This window comes from Grammomys surdaster, unplaced genomic scaffold, assembly GCF_004785775.1.
Source record: "Grammomys surdaster isolate TR1022 unplaced genomic scaffold, NIH_TR_1.0 126131, whole genome shotgun sequence".
NCBI lineage: Eukaryota > Metazoa > Chordata > Mammalia > Rodentia > Muridae > Grammomys > Grammomys surdaster.
Window position 1 is genome coordinate 3747201 of NW_021620939.1, and position 16753 is coordinate 3763953.

The 16753-nt window shown below is 42.6% G+C and overlaps 1 protein-coding gene across 2 annotated transcripts in view; it reads right to left on the reverse strand.

The window, feature by feature from the left end:
- Atp2c1 (ATPase secretory pathway Ca2+ transporting 1) overlaps window positions 1-14677 on the reverse strand; it is a 110605-nt gene extending 95928 nt beyond the window's left edge. For both annotated transcript variants that reach the window (XM_028756636.1, XM_028756632.1), the window contains exon 1: window positions 14372-14677. In XM_028756636.1, the coding sequence (XP_028612469.1) occupies window positions 14372-14476 (105 nt within the window). In that variant the 5' untranslated portion in view covers window positions 14477-14677. The remainder of the gene's footprint in view (window positions 1-14371) is intronic.
- Window positions 14678-16753: the final 2076 nt, after the last annotated feature.

The window sequence follows — 16753 nt, forward strand, 5'->3', positions numbered from 1 at the left end:
GAGAGAGAGAGAGAGAGAGAGAGAGAGAGAGAGAGAGAGAGAGAGAGGTGCCACGTAATAGCCAGAGTTGTAATGCCAGCTATGAATCCAGCCTTTGTTTCCTGATTCCAGGCTGGACCTTTGGAACAATGCCTCATTGCCCAGAACTTATCAGGCTTTTTAGCCAGACCAGTAAGATGAAAGAGAGACTTTTTTCCCCCTACAAACTAAATAGAAAATACTGTTCTCTTGAAACTGGATCTTCCCCGTGGAAATAGTTTTATTTAAAAAAAATAAATAAATAAAGAGGTTTTAGTTGTGTAAAATCAGTCTATAACAATTTTTAAGACATGATAAGTTTTATATTGGAGACAGAGAAAGAAGAAAGGTTGCACAGTATTCAATATCTTTTTGAAAATTTTTATTTTGCATATATGCATTTTGTTTTGTTTTGTTCTTTTGTTTTTTGTCTGTATGTGTGTCTATACACCACTTGTTTTTGTCTGGTGCCCTGGGAGGCCAGAACAGAGTATTAGACCCCTTGAAACTAGAATTACAGATGGCTGTGAGCCACCATAACAGTACTGGGAATTGAACCCAGGTCTTCTGGAAGAGCAGCCAATGTTCTTAACCACTGAACCATCTCTCCAGTCCCCTATTTAAACATTTAAATTTTTTTCATGAGCTAGTGAGATGCTCAGTAGTTAAGAGAACATGCCACTCTTCCAGAGGGTGTGGGTTTGATTCCCATCACCCACATCAGGTGGCTCATAACCATCTCTAACTTTAGCTCTGGGGACAGGGGGTGGTGGGGATCCAATATGTAATTTTTAAAAAGGCAATACACTGTTTCACAGATAACCTGGGTACAGATAACATGTAACTCCAGTTCTAGGGGATGTGGCCTCTGCTGGCACCTGTACTCAACTGATGTGCCCATACATGCACACACACAACTAAAAATTAGTTGTAAACATGTATATTTGCTATATAAAGTTAATTACAAATCCGCTTTGTTTTCTGAGTTGTTTTTTATTTATAAAACCATGGCCCAGCTGAGTGGTAAACATTGTAACACAGATGATGGTACAGACACAATTAGCAGTGCTGTCCCTAACATTTCAAAACAGTTGTCCATGGATGCAATAAAGGTAGAAAATTCAAGAGCTTCTGCTAAGAGGACCCATGGAGAAGCTGGGCCTCGGATGCACGATCAATGGGCACAGCAAGAGAAGCAAATGTAAAGGTGACTTTTTACAGGATATTGGGCAAGCTACAGTAACTATGTTATAATTGCACGTAACAGATGGGTTTGCAAAAGCTTGATTACCTCTTGATGAATTTTTAAAGACTTCCTTAGTGCAGTTGTAATTTTTCTACTATGTGGTCTTTAACAGCAATAACAGGCTCGTCCCCTCTACATGTTAACTTGCCCGGTTAGAAGAATAATAAACAGCGTGTTTAATATTAATTAAGCTAACATAGGAGTTTGAGACCTACTTACAAACAATCCCTTCGCAAATAAAAATCAAAGATATATGGGGGCAGAGAGACGGGGGCCTTTGAGACTTGCCAGCACTAGACCATGTCCAATTTACAGCCCTCTATTTATAAAACACCCTGAAAAGGAGAAGAAAAACAAATCCCCCTGCTTCACTCAGGGAGGTTGGGCACTCCTGCTGCTCAGCACGGACCTTTTAGACCATCTTTTTGATGTATCTATGACATACAGTCTTGTATATTACCGTGCAAGACCATTTTTAAATTCTGTAACCCCATCCAGGACAGGTTTTTCTTGGAAACCAACAGAAGTTAGGCATTTTGGAACCACACTGGCAAAAAGTTCAAGTATAAACTCTAGCATGTTCTCACAGTCTTGCATTTTGGTAAAAAAAAAAAAAATGCAGATTATTTGAGTTGCCATTGATGTTGGAGCACTGATTTTGCTGATGTTTCTCCACCCTGCGCCATATAGCACCAATGTGTTCTGGGTCTGTCTCAAAGGAGCTTGAGTCAGGGAAAACATTTAGATTGTGTTAGGTTTAGTGGCATGTATAAACATATTTTGCAGGCAGTGTCTGTATGGTTACATTATTGCTAACTGCCCTAGTGGGGAAATGACAACCAGGAATATTCTAACCACCTGAACTACATCAGAGAGCCAAGAGATGTTGCTGTTTATGTGTTTCATAGTAGCCAAGCACCTGAAGGATGTGCATAGTGCCTGAGAAACAGAACCAGAAGCATGGTCTATGGTTCTTTCTAGACTTACTTTAAAAATAAATATACTGCTTAGGTTTTTGGTTTTTTGTTTTTTGTGTTTTGTTTTTTGTTTTTTGTTTTTTGTTTTTCGAGACAGGGTTTCTCTGTGTAGCCCTGGCTGTCCTGGAACTCACTCTAAAGACCAGGCTGGCCTCGAATTCAGAAATCCGCCAGCCTCTGCCTCCCAAATGCTGGGATTAAAGGCATGCGCTACCACCTCCCAGCTTAAAAAGAAATATAAATTAACCAGGATCAGAGAATGTAGTGAGAGTTCTGGAAATTGTTTTTTTTAAAAAAAAAAACACAGAAATATTATAAGAATGTGCTTTCATTTTAATTCCAGGTGTAGAGATGTGGGGCTGCTTCAGACTGTCTGAAGCAGCTGACTATGATTTGCCTAGTGCTTTAGCAGAAGCATGATTTTGCCAGCCACAGATAGTTTCTGTGATTGTGTAACATTTGGAATTCTGGGACCTTCAGAGGATACAATACAAGGGGCAAGGTGGGTGGGTGGTGGTCATTCACAGGGTATTGGTTGTGGTCTGTTAGTAATCATGCTCAAAGAAGAAACAAAAGGAAAGAAGTTAGGTTCCGGAATTTTCCTAATTCCTCTCTCCCCTCTATCTTTGTTTCTCTAGTATCTAATGTTGTGGGGGTAAAATGGGGGGCGGGGTAGTAAAAAGAAGAACCCACAAAGTAGCAAAGGTCAGCTACAAGGCGTGTCTGCATTCCTGTTCTCTCTTGCTGCATATATATTTGTACACCATATGTGAGGGGGTAACTAAAGATCCAAGATACCCCCTCAAAGGTAGGAACAAATCATTTTTAGGATACCTCAGCTAATTAATAAAAAAGATAATTTTATCCTCTACATTTTGTGATGTTTGTCAGTGTTTGTCATTCAATTTTGTAATTGCTGACACATTTTAAATGTTTACCTTCTATCATCATGATTATTTATGGCTTCTGATGTTTAATATGACAATTTCACTGGGCTATCGATGACTGGTTGGATTGCAGCTGGTAAGACATTATTTCTGAGCATATCTGTGAGTCTAGAATAGATGAGCATTTGAATCAGCAGGCTCAGTGTGTGCCGAACACAGTACGTCCTCATACAACCCACAAAGGAGCACACAGAACCAAAAAGCATAGAAAAAGCATGTTTGCTCCTTCTGTGTGGAGACCTTCATCTCCTGCCTTCAGTGTTCCCTGTTCTCGGGCCTTCTTTCTTAGACCAAATTAAATCACTGACTATCCTGGTCCTTCAACTAGCAAAGGAAAGATCATGGGACTTCTAAGCCTTCATAATCATATACGGTATACATCATAAATACTCATAGTAAATATAAGTGTCTTGATTTTAAAAAATGTTCCTAACAAAAGTCATGATAGTTCTATTTCTGACCATTGTAATTTTAAATTGTTTTGTTTTGTTTTTCGAGACAGGGTTTCTCGGTATAGCCCTGGCTGTCCTGGAACTCACTCTGTAGACCAGGCTGGCCTTGAACTAAAAAATCTGCCTGCCTCTCCCTCCCAAGTGCTGGGATTAAAGGCATCCGCCACTACTGCCCCGGCTTAATTTTAAATTTTTATTTGTTTATTTTATGTACTGTTGTTTTGCCTGCATATATATTTGTACACCACATGTGAGTTACACGTGGGTGCTGAAAATTGTACCTGGATCATCTGGAAGAACAACTAGTACTTGTAACCCCTCCTAAGCCATCTCTCTAGTCCTGTTATCTTTAGTAAATATAAGAATATCTAATTGCAAGGAAAAAGTGAAAGGAAGGTCAAGAGGAAGGAGAGAAAGTGGCCATCAGTGGTGGGGGGAAGGGTATCTGTCTCATATGGAGAGGTTTGTCAACAGATCTGGAATCAAAATCTTACTGCCACCATTTATGACTTGTGTACCCAGTTATTTTACCTCCCTAAACGTCATTCCTCTTAGCCACAAGATGAGGATGCTAGGACACTTTGCAATGTTATGAGGATTAACTGAAGACATATCTAAAGGACCTTGCCAAGTGCTTAGCACAGGTAAGACATTCAATAAAAAAAGTAAGCTTCCTTCTTCTAAAATGTATATTCTCATTGTTTTTCCCAAGCCATACTTTCTGTTAGGATAAACAAGCTAATAATAATAATTTCAGCATTTTCCACAGCAAATTTTGAGCAGTACAACATATGTAGGAAATTCATTTCTTTTTCTGTCAAGACGTGGAACTGTCTGTACAAGGTGTGAGATTACGCCATCTTCTGTTCTGAACAGAAGTTGGCAAAGTGTTATGTGTGAGCTATCGAAGGAGTGAAATTGGGTAGCAAGCCTCTATATTTGGGATCCTGAAGGTCTCCCAGGGAATCCTGTATCAAAAAACACCAACCCCTTGGTGCTCCTGAAAGATGATGGGACCATCTGGAAGAAGGGTCTAGTGGAAGAAAGATCACTGGGGACATTCCCTCAAAGGTGATATTTCAGACCACAACTCCTCTTCCTCTCTGTTTCCCAGACAATGAAATGAATGGTTTCCTTTGCCTACTGTTCCACCATGGTCTCCTGCCTTGCCCCTCTCCCCCACACCCTCAGCCCCAGATAAGTGAATCATTTGAGGACTGAAGTCTTCTCTTGTGTTTTATCACCAAATCTGATAAACACACAACTTAGGGGTCTGCATGAATGTACAAGGGTTTGCAGTTGTGTTCCTATATTTCAGGCACACAATAATAGTCCAGGCAGTCACCTATTTATTTTGTGTTTTGAAGGCAGCTGGGTAGAGAATTCGCAAGCAAATGACAGGACTACTAAGAGCTCAGGAGTCAGCCAGGGTCCTGGTGTGTCCTAAGTAGAGCTGCACAGCTGAGAGAAGATGAGCAATAGGGGTCAGAACATGATCTTTATGAGTTTCCATTGAAAACCAGAAAGCTGGCAGTGTTAAATTCAGGAAAAGCAGACTAAAATTAATAAGAGGCTTTACGTTGCGGGGTGCCTAATGTTTAAAATGTCGCAAAAGAACCCAAAATTCCTCAATGCTCCTATCTATCTATGACTATGTAAGCACACATGGTTATTTATCCTTAGACTGGAGGGGGCCATAAAAGCTACAAAGCTTTGGACAGAGGTATTCAGCGGCCCATTAGGCTCAGGAAAGCATGGTATGTAAGCTTTTTACCTGAGGTCGTTCCTAGACATAGTTCTATTTCCTTTCTGGCTGGAGGATTTGCGCACTGCCAGAATCTAAGTCATTTGTTTCTGGCTTTCTTGGTCTTAGACCTCAAAGCAGCATTGCTCATTCTATAGAATTTTTATAACTAGCTAAATGAAATAAATAAAAAAAAAACCAAACTAATCCACGTGTGCTTTTCATCTTCCCATTGCCCACTATCTAGAATCTTATGGCTAGAATAGGCCAAGTAAATCATTCAGTATTCTCTTCCCTAATCAGAAACCATCGTTACAATGATCTGCAAAGAGAGACAGGCAACTGTGTATTCTGCAAATACCAACTCATTACTTTCTCTCTTGTTTGACTTTACTATTACATCACAACTCTTCCCTGCAATTCTGCCCATGAGTTATGCTTAATTTTTTTTGTAACCTTCAAAAGACATTCCTAGCTTTCTTCACAAATTAGACCCTTGAATCTTCTAAAGCACATACACAAACACAGATGAAAAGTCATATCCCACCTCTTCCTCACATGGCCAAAACAATCAGGGTTCTTTTAAGCACTTCTGTCTCAGGATAGAATTCAGGATACCCATTACCCCCATTCATTCATTTCCATCAGCCTGTGTTCGGCAGTGTGTTCTGACAGGCTCGTTGCTAATTGTCTAGGACCTCTTGGTATTAAATAGCTCAATAAACAGATGAAATTGCTCAGGCCAGGTACGGCAAAGAAGAATTGCAAGGTTTCCTTAGATCATATATTAGACAGGACCGAGGAGGAGGAGCCTGCCTAGGGGCTGGAAATATAGTGAAGTGTGGTGTAGAGCACTTGCCCAGCAGGGAAAGCTGTCCAGGAGAAGGGAATATACAAAGAAGATTTGAAGGGAGAGTAGATGTTAACTAGAGGAAGGCAGAGAAGGGACCAACAGGGAAGTGGAAACAGGGTAAATAGACGGGGTACTGTAGGGACAGAAGGAGGTGAAAGCAGCATGTGGTGAGAGAGGGCATCAATCAAGGCCCTCCATGACAGGGAGCTTCATACTTATCCCCAAAGCAAACCACTGAAGGATCACAAGCAGGGACCTGGGGGTTTGTCTTTGAAAGACTATCTGTCTCTGGTGAAATCCTAGGAAGCTACTCCCTGCCTCAGGCAAGACATAATGATGGCCTCTGGGGTAAGGTTCTGGGAGAGAGAAGACAATTATCTAGGTAAAAGGTTGAAAGGACATGGAGGTAGCCATGATACCAAAGGAGGAAACTCGAAAGGCCTAGCTGGGTTTCAGGATGCATGGGTGGTGCTGCTTCCCTGTAATAGGTGTGTGAAGAAGGCAGATCATTGCACTGAGCAGTGTTGACTCAGAAGCCATGAAGCTTCCTGCACCCTGTCAGTTATAGGTTATAGAGTGTTGGAAACTTATTTTCCTTTTCTAGAAGTGCAACATTTCCCCCTCCCATCAGCTAGAGGAATTTTGTAATTACCACGATAAAACAGTTCCACTTTTAATGTCATATTTAATAGTCAGGAATACTAAAATGCAGCCTCATCACAGCAATTGACTTCCAGTGCTACCTACATAAAATTACACAAATTCCTACATGAGGGTGGTGTAACAGCTCTATCCTCTGCTTTAAATTCTACACAGATAGTCTTTTACTCCTGCACCCAAACCATTTAAATCTTTCTCTTCTCAAACCAATCACAAGGACACTGGGCACTTTCCAGTTCCCTCAGGTATTGTGCACAAGAGCACACACGAACAGACACACACACACACAGACACACACACACATATATACACACACACACAAACATGCACCCAAGCATACAAGGACAAGCACATATGCATGCATACACTCACATGGGCATGCACGCACACACATACTCACACATGCCCACATACAAGCACATACATGTACGCAGGCACACACTCACATGCACTCGCATATACACACACGCACGCAAGTCAGACAAAGCCCAGAGCTTTGTGGTGCTAAGTGAATATTCTGCCACTGTGCCATCAGCTCTGATGACTTCCTTTTTACATTCTTACTTCTTTTGTGTGTCCGTCTATGTGTACATGTTTTAAGTTCACACACTTCCATTCTTTTCTTCCATCGTGAGAGTCTCAAAGATTATACTCTGGTCACCAGACATGGCAGCAAGTGCTTTCGACAGTCGAACCGTCTCACCAACCCCATCACGTCTTAAAGATAACAGCAAGCAAACAAACAAAACCCCACAACTTTTAAAAATAGATAACTTTAGCATAATCTCAAGCTAACCAATTTATCTTAAGGAGCTTAAAAGACTCTTTACATTTCTTAGACTATGCTGTAGTAAACTGTGTGCCATTTCACCCAGGGAGGCCAAGCATATCGCAGCAACACTGGAAACCTTATTGGGTACACTGAGACTCAACATAGATTTATTTGGGAGGGGGATTAGAGTGCCCTCAGGTTTTAGAGAGCCAGCTTTTTGAAGCTCAAATTCAATTCATCTTAGCATCTCAACTTTGAAGTAGGCCTTCTCTAAAAAACAAAGAATGGAAAAAAAGCTTGCATCATTTGACAGACAAAGCTGTAGCTCAGAGGTAGAGCACTTGCTCCTCATGTTCAGGGTCCAGCAGTACAGTTTTTAAAAGGCAAATAATAAAGGATAGAAATTGCTTTAAAAAGACAAACAGAAACAAAAAAAAAACATAGATCTGTTTGACTGAGGCACATTCTCTTAAACCATTTCGGAGAAACTTTAGACCAGCCTCCAAAACAGAATTTAATTGTAATCTATAATAAAATGTCGCTTTAATTATACTATATCTCTCAGCTCCAAAGAGGACTTTTCATATCGCAAGTAGATTCAGATTTGCTGTTAAACAGACACAACCTATCTGGTCGGTTCTTAATGCTATTTCTTATGCAGGAAAAAAAAATTCTGTGCAAGTTAGCTGAGATCATCTCAAAATCTTGTCTGTGAAATTAGTCAACCTGTGCTTTCTGATCCTTCCTCTTTACTTCCCCTTGCCAGGGATCTGTAGAAGGAGAGATTTCAGCTGATGAGGCTGCTGAAGAGAAGTATAAGCTGACAGCTGATTCTCAAAAGATCAGCTCTTCTCTGGCTCAGCCTTGTGTCACGAATGTTGCCATAATCTTCCCTGAAGGACAGCATCCTACCCTGTGATGTACCTGACCCTACAACCTCTACGATCGTGATAAAGTACCCTTCATTCATTCGCTCACATAAATGTGTCTCATTTGTGCCAGACATGTCTGGTACTGATGCTGAAACAACAACTGTAAAGCATCACATTCCTTCATTGGGCTGAAGTGAGATTTCATGTAGAGAAGAAAATCCTGAATGCTATAGGATGAGGATTACAGCAGTAAATGGATCTGGGACATGAACTGGAAGGCTCTTATTGCAATGATCCAGAGAGGAGAAGAGACAGTGGCAAACTGAATAATTATTTGAGAACTGGCTAGAGTGTTAGTTACTTATCACCTTGGAAACCTTCTGATGGGTGACACAGGTATACAGAGATCTGAAGAAAAGCAGTGTTGCTTGCCTGCCTGCCTGCCTCTGCTTCTTGCTGCTACATCTCTGTGTTACTGTTACCATCAGACTCCAAATTCTTCTGTCTTCCAAAATGGACTCAAGATGACTAACTAGATATCTTCCAGGCCTTCATCTCCAGTACAGGAATACTAAAGCATTCAGTGTTGTGGCCCAAGCAGCTATGAGGTTCGTAGCTTCAAGCATGTAGTCACCCTTTGTTATATTACCCAGGATTCTTTGAAAGTCATTTCAATAAGTGTGTCTGTGTGTTTATGTTTCATCAGTTCTTTCTCTCTAAAGAACAAGGTCTTTTGAAATGCTTGGGAAACAGGGGTAATGAGGAGAAAGGCAGACACCAAGATGATGTCAAGGTTTTGTGGGTGGAGTTGGAGCTTTCTCCCTGAACACAGTCAATTTGCCATGATTGCAAGACATCCAGATAGAGACATTGAACAGTAACTGGATATGCAAGGCTGCAGTGTACTCCCAGTAAGCATTTGAGAGTGATTGGCTTAAAGGTTGTAATTGAAGCTACAGGACTATCAGACCTCATCCAGTGGAGAGAGAACAGACTTTCAAAATGAGCTCTTTACATCCTTACCTGATGTCTCTGCCAAATCTGCCACCTTCAAGAGCAGTAAAGAGCTCTAGGCTCCCATAGGCCACTCTAGGCTGAAGCCAAGGAACAGCCCACCGAGAGGTAGAACAAATTCTCCCTTCCCTACTCAGTGTCCCTCTTGGTCACCTGAGCCACAGAGCAGCTGGCCTCTGGTACTCAGAAGAGCATTATCTGCAAGTCACATTTATTTCCCACTAGCTGGATGCTGACGTCTGAACCTCACTTTGACCATTGCTCTAAGGCCAAAATAAAGGAACTGTGATCATTCAGTCTCACCTATGTCCAGGAAAACTTACCAAATTCACCCGAGGTCCACTGAGGCTTGGGCTCCCTGCTCCTACTGCACCATCTCTTGAATTTTGATAATCATGAGTCTTCCCAATCTAGTTTCTTCATGTACTCATGACTTTAACCTTCTACCTGTGTAGAGACCCAGCTTTGTGAAGCGTTTGCCGCTAGAGATCTGGGAGTGCAAAGGATGAGAAGCGAATGGTGTGTTTGGGATACACATCCCTGTTGGCACTTAAGAGTGAAGACATTGGTGTGCCCCAACAGACACATCACCAACAACAATGAAAACTACCACACAAACCAAATCCGCTGTTAAATCCTGTCTCTACAGCACCAAGGACAAGGGGAAGATCATTGAGGAGACACTTCAAAGAAGAACCTGTGGATAAGAGTAACAATGATCATAACTTAGACCATGACATGGGGGGGATGGAGGGTAGTCCCTTTGGCCTACTCAAGACATGGGTAAAGTGATGTGTGTCACAGATATTCTAGTACGTATCATCTGTCTGTACCACAGGTGTCTCTCACACCAGCCTTTGTCATGTTGCAAAGTGAGCTAGACAAAGTAAATAGTATATGAGGCAAGGTCACATGTGCATATGTATATTGACATGGAAGCAAATAGTTACCGTGCTAAATATGGTAGTGACTTGTGGTAATCAACAACAGACTGTCTCTGGAAAGAGAGGGCTCTGCTGCATCTCCCAGCAGAATTGGAGGAAGGTTCTCTTCTCAGTCTATGCAACCTGAGTCTAAGGATGCAGGGGATCCAGGCAGCCTATAATAAGTAGGGGAGGGGTTCTCAGAGAGGAGTGCATTTGAATGCACCAAGGAGCAGAAGCAGATGGTGTATCTGGGATACCACAGCCCTGTTGATGCTTAAGAGTAAAGACATTGGTATGCAGATATTACATGTAATAACAATGAATCATTCAGAATTGAGAGAGTTGTCTCACCTTTTAATTCCCACCCCTAACCCCCATCTTCATTCAGGAGACACCTCATCTGGCCTCCAAATAAGCTTTAAATACTTCCCTTTGGTTGGCTGGGGGCACCGAGTGTCAACCCTTGGGCCTTACGCATGCTAAGTGTATACCACTGAGCCACACTCCCAACCCTGAACACCTCTGTTGCAAACCAATTTTCCTTCTTAAAAATCAGGTTTCAGAATCAAGGCAGTGATGGTGGGTACCTTTAATCCCAACACTTGGGAGGCAGAGACAGATAGATCTCTGTAAATTCGAGGCCAGCCTGGTCTACAAAGAAAGTCCCAGGACAGTCAAGGCTGCACAGTGAAACCCTGTCTCAAAAAAACAAACCAAACCAAACCAAACCAAACCAAACCAAACCAAACCAAACCAAACAAAATAACTTTCAGGCTTAGAAGATTCCTTTGATGTTCCTTTTGCTTTTACATTTTTGCTTTTTTTTTTTTGAAAAGAGTCTCACTATGTAGCTCAGGCTGGACCCCATTTCTTTAAAAAAAAAGATGTATTTATTTACTTATTTAATGTATATGAGTACACTGTAGCTATCTTCAGACACACCAGAAGAGGGCATTGGATCCCACTACAGATGGCTGTGAACCAACATGTGGTTGCTGGGAATTGAACTCAGGACTTCTGGAAGAGCAGTCGATGCTCTTAACCAAATGAGCCATCTCTCCAACCCCTCCTATCTCAGCTTTCCAAGAGTTAGCAGTATAGGTGTGTACACAGGTAACATTGTTTATCTAAAGAATTCGCTTTGAATGTATTTAGTTTTCAAGCTATAGCAAATGGCATTTTTTTCCATTACAGTAGCAATATGAATTTTTTTCCCTAAACAAATTTGCTAATGAGTGATTTAAGTAATAAGTACAGAAAAACAGGAGTTAATTGTGTATATTATATAAATATAGCACACACACACACAGAAATTACAGTCCGAATGATAGTGGTCTGAGGTTTGAGGACACTGTCTAGGAGACAGGCCAGTAGCCTGCTGTTATCACTAGGTTGTTATGAGGGTCAGTATGGCATAAAGGATAAAGTTTAAAACTCAGGCTTTTACATTTTAACACCCCCTCCGTTAATATTTTCTATTAAGCTGGGTGGCTTCCAGGAGAATGCTCATACTCCGTACGTCTCTGCCCCCTTAGCTTTCTGTTGCAGATCTGGTTTACAGAAACGTAATGAATAGAGGCTATAGCTATTTGAGTGTGGGCACCATTAGCCTTCTCTATAACCTTTCACTGTGCTTTCCAAGTTTAACCAGATTGACCCAGTTTCTCTAATTTTGTTAGACTGGTGTCTAAACAGCTGTAATTGGCTTTAGAAAGGAATCAAATGCAGTATATTTCCATTAATATATACAGAAAGTTAATAACATAGCACAATGCTTTCAGTTGTTCTCATGTCTCAATACTGGATCTTACTGATCTTCTGAAGGTATGATTTTGTAATACTTTCAGAATTAACTTTCAGCATCTGGATGTGATGCTACATACCAATAACACCCTACTTGGGAAGTAGAAGCAGGGGGATGACAAGTTCAAAGACAGGCTTGGCCAACCTGTGCTATGTTGAGACCATGTCTCAAAAAACCCAAAAAAGTAACGCCTGGGGAGATGGCTCAGTGGGGATATACTTGCTGTTTAAGTGTTAGAAGAACTGTGTCCTGATGCTCAGAACCCATGTGAAAAGCGTGGTCAGCAGCCCACACCTGTAACATCTGCACAGGGCTACAGAGAGAGACATCCTGAGGGCTCACTGCCCAGACAACCTGGTCACATCATCTAACTTCAGTTTCAGTAAGACAGTCACGAAAAAAATAATATGGAGAAGAAACTAAGACAAGACAACTTGCTCTCAACCTCTAGCCTCTATATCCATCCCACTGGCACCCACACACAGCACCCACACACACAAACACACACACGCTTATATGTGCATACGCCACATACTCTCTTCATACACACATACATACACACAGCTCGTGCACACACACACAAAGATAAATAAATAAATAAATAAATAAATAAATAAAACAAACTTCAAAAAAAAAAGCCTACAGGATTTATTTAAGTAATATAGCCACCTCTCCACACACATGGCTCAGAAGAGGGGGAAGAAATCCATGCCCATCCCCCACAGTCATACAGTCAGTCACTCTCCCCCTCCCCTCTCCCCCTCCCCAGTGGAAAAAGCCTGTGACATTGCTACTGGGGTAAACAAAGACTCTGGGCACCACCATGTGGTTCTCCCATTTTCTACTTCAAAACCAAGGCGTGCTGAGAGGAGACACAGAAATGCTTCTCACTGAGTGTTACACTGAAACTGAGTGAGCGGTAAATGGGGTAGCCTTGCTCCCTTCATGTGGAAAGCCCTGAGTCTCTAGCACTAGTCAAAATCACTTAAGTAGATGCCTAGAAGCAGTTTCCTTTAACTCCTAATGATGATGATCTGTCAGGGGTGGGCGGGTGTTCAAACGAGGCATGAGCTTTGGGGAAAGAGGTCACCAAAGGGCTTTCCTTCTGCTGTTCTCTGCTTCCATTTCTGGGAAGCATCTTACTAACTGGGTCATTTTCTTACCACAGAGGAGAACAAACAGGACACTTGGCAATATCTGCTGCCTGGTTCTAGTGAGAGCACAATGCATAGCGCTTGTGGCTGGTCATCGTCTGTGTGGTGACAGGCCTGTCCCTTATATTTCCGTTCCATTGCCATGCTTCTAAATGAACTCCTGAATTTAAATGGGCCACACATTGTTATCTCCCTAATCCAGTGCAATTATGAGAGCAGTTCTTAGATATCAATGTATAACGTAATCAGTGTAATGAACACACATGCTTTTAAATGAAAATAACCAGACATTTTAAACAGGTTTTTTAAAATGCTGGTACACCCATATGCTGGGGTCTCCTGATGGAAGCTGTAGCTATCAATTGGCTAAAGGACTAATTATTGTGCTCTGTCCCCTACGCACCACATATAAGAATTACCTATTATATCTAAACGATTTCATCAGCCCACTAATGATCTGATTATGGCCATGCAGATAATCTTCATTTTGCACAGATCCTGGTGATATTAACACAAGCACAGAAACGAGCAGGAAAACAAGTGTGTTTCTAGGGTATACTATTTAATCAATTGAGCTATGAATGGTTTCAAAATTTGTCTTCGAAACACTGAAAAAATTATCCAAGTATCAAAGAGTAACCTCTGCAGTACGGTAGGTTCATCTAGATAACAGAAGAAAGCAAAATAAGTGTTCCCTCTCCCTACCCCCGAGAACATTTGCTTCATCTCAGGATCCAATGTTCCACAGTCAAGTAAACCCTCACAAGCGGCAGGTTCCTCTGATTGCCAAGCACCAGTAGCTAGCTACAAGCTGTATCCGATCTGTGCCTGTGAACACCAGTAAGCCAGCAGAGAAACATTCCCCAAGCTTCAACAAGCCACACCCAGAAATAAGCACCAGTTATTTTTAAAGTTAGCACAAACAAAAATACCTGTTCTTCAGCCCTTTGGTTTCTCAGCGTTGATAAATATTTCCGAATCGAGTGAAGAGGATACTTTTTCAAGTAAAATCTGGACGGAGGCAATAAGTTCTCCATACTGAGGGGAAGCCCGAGGGTCCTTGTTTTCCCCTCCCTGACAGCAACCAAATGCAGCCTAGAAACTTGGCCTCTGACGCCTAGCACCGATCCTTTGAAGCTCTACTGCTTCGTGCAGCAAACAGAGCAGGTGTCGTTCTTCTAGCTCCCCGCTTGAGTGAAAGTTCCTGGAGACAGCTGAGTGTGGCCGGTCATCCAGAAACCTCCAGAAACAGCAATGCCCAGGGGCCAGAGGCAGGAAGAAGTTCAGGGCTGGCCCGAAGAATGTAAACAGCCCAGCGATAGCGATATGACTGACTGTCCTATTTTGAGCAGCAAGCCTCTGTGGCAAGCTATGTTAATATTAGCTAGCTGGTGACTTTCCATCCCCACAGACTCTCGTGAGGTTTAATTTTAATTCTTCTGACATTATTTCTGGTTTTTGTTTTGTTTTTTTTTTTAAAAAAGAGGGCATGACATGCAGTTTTCCCAGTTTCCTTTGAGCTTTCTTGTTGTCATTACCAGCACACACTAACAACCTTCAACTGTGCCTCAGCTCAGAAGTGTCAATTCATTCAGCCTTGAGAAACACTGTTTGAGGAGAATTCTTATTTTATTATTTTTATTCTTCTCTCATATGTTACATCCTGACCACAATTTCTCTTCCCTCCCTCCCCTCCTGTCAGCCTCTCCCCTCTCCCCTCTCCCCTCTCCATCCACTCTTTTCCTCCTCCTCCTCCTCCTCCTCCTCCTCCTCCTCCTCCTCCTCCTCCTCCTCCTCAGTAGGAGGAAAAGGGTCACACACATAGGCAAAAGAGTCAGGGACAGCCCCTGAACCAGCTCCCACTGTTAGGATCGCCACAAGAGCACAGAGCTACTGAGCCATAACATACATGCAGAGGACTTAGGGCAGACCCCACAGGCACACAGGCACACAGGCACACAGGCACACAGGCACACAGGCACACAGGCACACACGCACACACACACACACAGAGGCACACACACACCCCTCTTGATGGGCATCATGAGGTTGGCCAGCTCTGTGGACATTCAGTGAGTTCTGTGGTGCATTGTGCTACGTGCCAGTAACCAGACACTTTGCATTTATTGGACAATGGCTGCAAACAGATTCTTTTCTGAGTTAAAAGGCTTCTTGCCTCGAATCCTTATCGCAAATCCACAGGCTGAATTTAGAACCATTAAATTTCCCCAGGCTTTCTCCTGAGTATTTGGGAGAGGAACTGTTACAAGCACACTTCTAACTATTATAGAAAGGATTCACTCCTTCAAAAGAGGAAAAAGGCACGGGGTGGGGGGGGTGGTTAGAGAAGAAGACAACAAGAGATCTATTGTGTTAAAGAATATGAAATCATACATTTAAAAGTTCATTTTCTTTCTGATCTATAGAGGTCATAGAGTTGGTAATCTAAGTCCTGAACCCCACCCCTACTCCCACTCTCACCCCCATCCCCACTGTGTGTGCGTGTGTGTGTGTGTGTGTGTGTGTGTGTCTGCATGTGTGCACATACACATGTGCGCGCACACATATTTGTACAAATGTACATACCCATGCTGTCCCATAAGGCTAAGTGACTAATGTCCTGCTTTAACACTTTCTGCCTTATTCCCTTGAGACAGGGCCTCTCAGTGAACCTGGAGCTAACTGGGCAAGCTAGCAAGTCCCAGCCATCTTCTTGAATCTGCTCTCCACAGAGCTGTAGTTACAGGAATATCCAGCCAGGCCAGGCTCTTCATGCAGGTGCTAGGGATTCAAATTCTGATCCCTATTCTGGTACAGCAAGTGCTCTCACCCTGAGCCATCTCCCAGCCCCCCACCTCTGTTCTTTCCTGGCCTTTTAAGCCGTGCAGAAGCAAGGGACCATCATGTAGGAACTGAGGTGGACATCCATCAACAACCATGTAGCCCAGAGGTGTGCATCAAAGAGAAAAGCTAGTCTCTTTTCCCCTCCAGTAAGAGCAGGGGTTGAGAGGAAGATAGGGGTAGGCAAAGCTCCTGTCACAGACTGAACTATCCCCTAGGACAGCCTCCCTAGCACTCCTGGGTGGGGCACTTGCTTTCAGGAAACACACCTGATAGCCTGACGCAGCATACGCCACCCCAGGGAGACCATCTGTCAGGCTGGCCCGTGAGCAAGCTAATTTTCAAGACTCACCAGGGCCTGGAGGCAATTCCAAGGAGTTCTTTCCCTATTGCTGCTGGGGATGAGTCCCCAGAGGCCCTACTCTCCTGCCACCTCTCTAGGTTCACCCTGTATGCTTACAGAAGCTCTGAGT